This window comes from Vicia villosa, linkage group LG5, assembly GCF_029867415.1.
Source record: "Vicia villosa cultivar HV-30 ecotype Madison, WI linkage group LG5, Vvil1.0, whole genome shotgun sequence".
In the NCBI taxonomy this organism is placed as follows: Eukaryota; Viridiplantae; Streptophyta; class Magnoliopsida; order Fabales; family Fabaceae; genus Vicia; species Vicia villosa.
Window position 1 is genome coordinate 104689105 of NC_081184.1, and position 5572 is coordinate 104694676.

The window sequence follows — 5572 nt, forward strand, 5'->3', positions numbered from 1 at the left end:
ACTAAGGCAACATGGTACCTGACACATGCAATGTTGTAATGGCAATCATGTTGGCACATGCTTTGTAAATTTAAGAGCATGCGTTATCACCCCCGACTCACGCAAGTTATTTTTTGTATACATGTGTCAGGGGTGATGGCACATGCTCTTACATTTACAAACCATGCGTCAACATGATTACGTTACAATGCTATATGCATCAGAAGCCATGACTCTTTAGTGTAAAATTTGGTGGATGCGCCGACAGCATTGACACCTCTATTTTAGTTCAATTTTTTTTTAAAACATAGCTACTTTAGAAATTAATGTGAAATGTTGGCTACTGAAAATTCTTTTTTTGAAAAATTTGACAATTAAAAAAAAAACAGCTTTCCCACCCTAAAACTATGCAATTTGATGCATGATTTAATATATTTTTGTTTTTTCAAATTATTTTAACGAAGTAAAGTCAACTATTTTCCTCTATAATGTCAACTTAAACCTTGTATGAAGGGTTTATTTTCCTCTATAATGTTAAAATCTTCCAATTTGAGAAATCAGGATTTTAAGTTCTCCAAATATTTTCTTTTCTTTATAATACTCTTAAAAAACATCAATCAAAATTCCTCTTTTCCCACACTTTTTTCTAAAAATGATATTTCTTCAAACAAGAAAATTTTTCTTCCTTCCCCACTCTCAATTCTAAATCCTTCTCTTCCTTCCTCTCCACACTTCCAAATAAATATACACATGAACAATTAGAAGGGATTTTATCTGGAAAATATTTACTGATTCGTGCAAATTATAAATCAATTAAAATGCAGCATTTCGTCTTTAAGATAAGGCAAGAGTAAAAGGCGGTACGGCGCGGTTCCATTCATCTATGCATGCTTAACAATACTGCAGAATACAAAGGAGTGTATGATGATGGTATACACATGAACATCAATGTAATCATGGCCTTGGCTCAAACCCCGTCTACGCCAAAATTCCAGTAAAATTACTGGAAATACATATACTGGTCTCTGCTAGTTGATAGTTGATATCTGGTTTAATAAACTAAAAAACTGAAAAACAAGAATCACATAATGTGATTCGAGATATGGTTGGCTTGGTCGGGAAAGAGACCTTAGATCAGTCCCCTGTAACCAACTCCACCATCACAGAATATAGGAGCTTAGATACTACAACCTACTGCCACATCATGACAGTTATAAAAAGTTTTTCAGTTTTAGTTATGCAGTTGTTATCTTAAACTCCACGTTTTCATGCCTTGTAAGGCTTCCATCAAGTAATCTTCCTGGTGTCGACCATCAGTTTATAGAGAGCGAATCCACCTCGATGACAGCCAGGCATCCTAGAGGCCATATTTTCTAATTCAATCTGAAAAATACAAAATCAATGAGCAATGGTTTGTCCACAAAAAGTACATGGTTGGTTGTAAATATTGGCACTAAAATGATCACTTTGAAATTTGATCAACAAATGAACTAGTTTTTAAGCTTTGAAATAACAAGCATATAAGTCCAAACAGATCCTACCATGACCTAGAGAAAAAATAAACCATAGATTTACCATTGGGACAGTATAGAGCTGGGTTGATTCGTAGCCATCTAGTGCACTGGAGTAAAACTGCTGAACTTCCTTTGAGTCAAGATTGCATTTGATAAAGAAAAATGCAGCCGGTCTCACATTCAAATCCCTGCGAGATATTCCAATGAAAGCTGGGATGCTCTGCATGACAGTGTATGAAAAATAGATGCTCAGTCTTTGAACCTATTCAACTCCTAACTTAAAAACGAAATGAGAGAAGTAATTAGCGGCGGAAACTAAAGACTTATCAGCAGACAGCAATCAATCCACTCAAAGAAAAGGTATACAGTAAAAAAACATATATTCGCCATGGCTACAGAGTAGACACTACTATGTGGCTCTGAAATTCACTTATATTAATAGAAAAACCGTGTATATTAAAATGATTATTGCTCAATCGTATTAAAGTAAAAATGAAACTTACAAGGGATGAAGCTGGCACTCCAATTTCTTCAACTACTTCACGTACTATGCTGTCAAACATCTCCTGTGAAACATTAGTGTTGATCAATTTTGTTAACTCCTTCACATATTGATGGGACGTTATACCAATTCCTTGAGGCTGTGAATCATATGAAAAAATAATTCAATGTATAGCCATGCCTACACAGGAATATTAAGTCTGAAATACCTAAACACGGAATAAATGTCACTGACCCAAAAAACAAATCAAAGACTGATTTCAGAACCAAATGTCCATTTCATTATGAATAATTCAACAACTGCAATAAAAGGATTTGGAACATTCATTGCACTATTGAATACCTCAGGGTGGCCTCCAGGGAAAACGAAATATCCAGGAAATTCACCAACATTGTTACTTCGCTGTAATACAAGTATTTTATTGTCAATTGTCTCCACCACTGCACCGTTCCCTAATGGACTGGAGGTATGCTGACAAAGAACAAAATCATCTGAAAAAACATAAAGATAAAGCCAAAAGATTAAGATCGATAAATTAATATAATAAGGTGAAGAAGATTGAACCCAAACAGTTGTCACTTTAGATGAAGATTGTAGTTTCTATAACAATCAAATATGCGTGGAAGCCATATGAATTTGGATCAAGATGAAAAACGGGGAGGTTACATAGATGATATTTGGTTATCTCAGTAATGACTATCGATTTGGACAGCCTTACAGTTATAAGATGCTAAAGTTGTCTGACACTATGATCACCAATCAATATCCAGGTGGCTAATGATTTCAAGATCCAGCAACACCTCCTCTACTTTAGAGGCAGAGAGAAGGGAGGGACATACCATACTAGTGCTTTAAGATTTTCATCAAATCAACCCCCAGCCACTTGTTCCTTTCATGATAATTTACTATTGGAAATCATATACATCTCCAGTTTAGAAGTAAGTTGCCACACTACCCTAAGCTCAGGTGCTAACAGCATGAGTTCACAGAGTAACCATAACAGTAACGCTTGAGTTAAAAAGGGAACAAAAATTCTCTGTTTTACCTTCAGATGAAACAAGAAACTTCTCCCACAACGGACTTAAATTTGTCCCCACAAAAGTCCTGGAACATATTTAACCAATAATTATTAACTATAAAATTGAGAGAATGTAGAACAGAAAGGCAAAAATAGCAATGAGATTAAACTATTACTTCAAGACAGCATACAAAAGATCTTCTGCTGGTTTCAAGCAAACACTAGAGATAACAAAATGTTTCCAACAAACTTATCACTTCATTTCTTATTAATCTATCATCATCAACAATGAACACGCATTAGAACTCATCAACACAAACGTTGAAATTCAACAGATCTAGATTAAGATCGCGAAAGCATCCACACAAACATTAATACTATAGTTTATCATTATAGATTCGAGAATCATTGTAATCCTATCATATCAATATCACTAACCATGATAAATAAAAATGAAACAACTCCAAGATGAGCACTGAGAAGCAACCTATAATCCGTCAAACCTAGATGAAGGCATACATATGGCTCATTCTCAGATTCACCTCCAGTGTGCAAAACATGCCCTCCATACTGTGATATTTTCAATAAAATAGATACACACACTATTAGTCAGAGCATCAAACTCAAATCTTACTAAAATAAATCATCCCTATACACCAAACCACGGAAACTCGAAATACGACGCGTGGCGGAATTATTCTTTTCAGAGCTATTGGTGTTACATATCTTATACATTTTTGCCATTTAAATATCATTGCAAGTAAGAAAATCTCATACTCTGAATTTATTTCCATTGAAGAGAGATTTGTTTTGTACACTCCTCTGCTCCCAAATCTGTGTAACAGAAATAAACAGAAAGTAATCACAAATACAAGCAACGAAAGAATATAGAAACGGATCACAGTGAGAAAGAAATGTGACGAACCTCGGAGATGGAGTTTTCCAAGGTTAGGTCAGAGTGAGGGATTCGATCGTAGGCGTCACCGAATTCAACAGAGATCTTCAAAAGCGAGTGATGAATTTAGTAGATTATTGCGGGAAAAGCGAGTGTTAAGAAGTTGGAAGATGAGGGAACCTGTGATGGAGAGAGACCAGAAGGAAATGAAGCAAGAAGCTTGAAGGAGGAAGGTTCTGTGTTAGTTGAATTGCTAGATTTCTTCTCCTTCTCCATGGCTACGTGGATGAGAGTGTGTTAGAGTTTGATGCTTCTTTGTTTGAATCTTCAAAGTTCAAGCAAAGAAGAAAGCTATTGGGCTCGTTGAAAGCCACGGGCTCTCGTTTAAGAACTTATCAGAGAATTTCTTTATGAACTTCCCAACTTTTTGGACACCCGTGGCGAAAATAGCAAAATGTTCCTATATTTTAGAAATATATCTCCGAAATTACTTTTTTTTTTTAAAAATTGATTTCGAAAGTGCACTAGAACACCAAAAAAAAATTTATTTTCGGAAATGCATTTCCGAAATTATTATTTTTTTGGAGAGGGAGGTGTGTTCAAAGATGCATATCCGAAATATTTCAATTTTTTTGAAATGTTTCGGACATGCATATCAAAAAATTCAATAATTATTAAAATATTAAAATCAAGGTGAACTAATATAATTAATAGTATAATTAATTTTATTAATTAAAATATATTATTAAATATATATCATTATAATCAAGATATAATAATAATATTAGCCTAATAAATATTTAAATTAATACTTTATTTATTATTATTATTTTTATGATACATAAAAAAATCATTTGAAAAACTAATGTAATTCAAAATTTATATTAAAATAAGAATAAAGTAGTAAATAATTTTATTCTTATTTGATCTCTTTTATTTTAAATTTTTGTTGAATAATTATTAATATATTTATTTTTTATATAATTATAATTATATTGTATTAGTTATAATTTTAATAATTATTAATATGAAATTTATCAAAAAATATTAAATTTTTATGAGTTTTTTTTTAATTTATAATTGAAATTAGAAAAGAAATATCAACATATAATTATTATTATTATTACTATTCATAACTTATAAATTATATCAATTTTATGATATCTGAATTAATCAATATCCTAAATTTTTTAATTTTTTGGGATTTTGATTAATTTGGATATACATATCAGAAAAACCTCTGACCATTTTTTGAGGGGTTTTCGGAGATGCATCTCCGAATTAACCAAAATCCCAATTTTTTCAGAGACGCATTTCCAAAGGATATTTTCGGATTTCCAACAGGGGTTTTCACCGCAGGGGGTCCATAAAGAAATTCCCACTTATTAAGCTCCTTGAAAGTTATGGGCTTTCGATTGGGAAAATTTAAGAATTTCTTATCCCGCTTCTTGAGGTTCTTTGGCGTTTTCAAAAATATCCACTATTTTATAGATGTATCTCTGTACACATTTTTTTTACTTTATGTTGATTTGTTCCGTAGATGCACCTATGAAAGTTTTCCTGTCATGTATCTACGAAAACATTTGATATTAAAATCGCGTCAAATTATTCTTCTCCCTCCCTCATTCACAAAACTTTTCATTTTCACAAAACTCTCTCAAACT

At 32.6% G+C, this 5572-nt stretch overlaps 1 protein-coding gene across 2 annotated transcripts; it reads right to left on the minus strand.

Moving 5' to 3' along the window:
* Positions 1-924: 924 nt before the first annotated feature.
* On the minus strand, positions 925-4276 carry LOC131606975 (nudix hydrolase 9-like). Of its 2 annotated transcripts, none has more exons than XM_058879044.1 (9): positions 4089-4276; positions 3939-4013; positions 3791-3847; positions 3501-3583; positions 3041-3099; positions 2338-2486; positions 1997-2059; positions 1555-1713; positions 925-1362 (listed from the first exon to the last, which is right to left on the minus strand). In XM_058879044.1, the coding sequence occupies exons 1-9, from the start codon at positions 4182-4184 to the stop codon at positions 1267-1269; spliced, it is 837 nt and encodes a 278-aa protein (XP_058735027.1). In that variant the 5' UTR covers positions 4185-4276; the 3' UTR covers positions 925-1266. The 2 variants fall into 2 exon arrangements, with proteins under 2 accessions (XP_058735027.1, XP_058735026.1); XM_058879043.1 differs by having other exon boundaries at positions 1997-2134.
* Positions 4277-5572: the final 1296 nt, after the last annotated feature.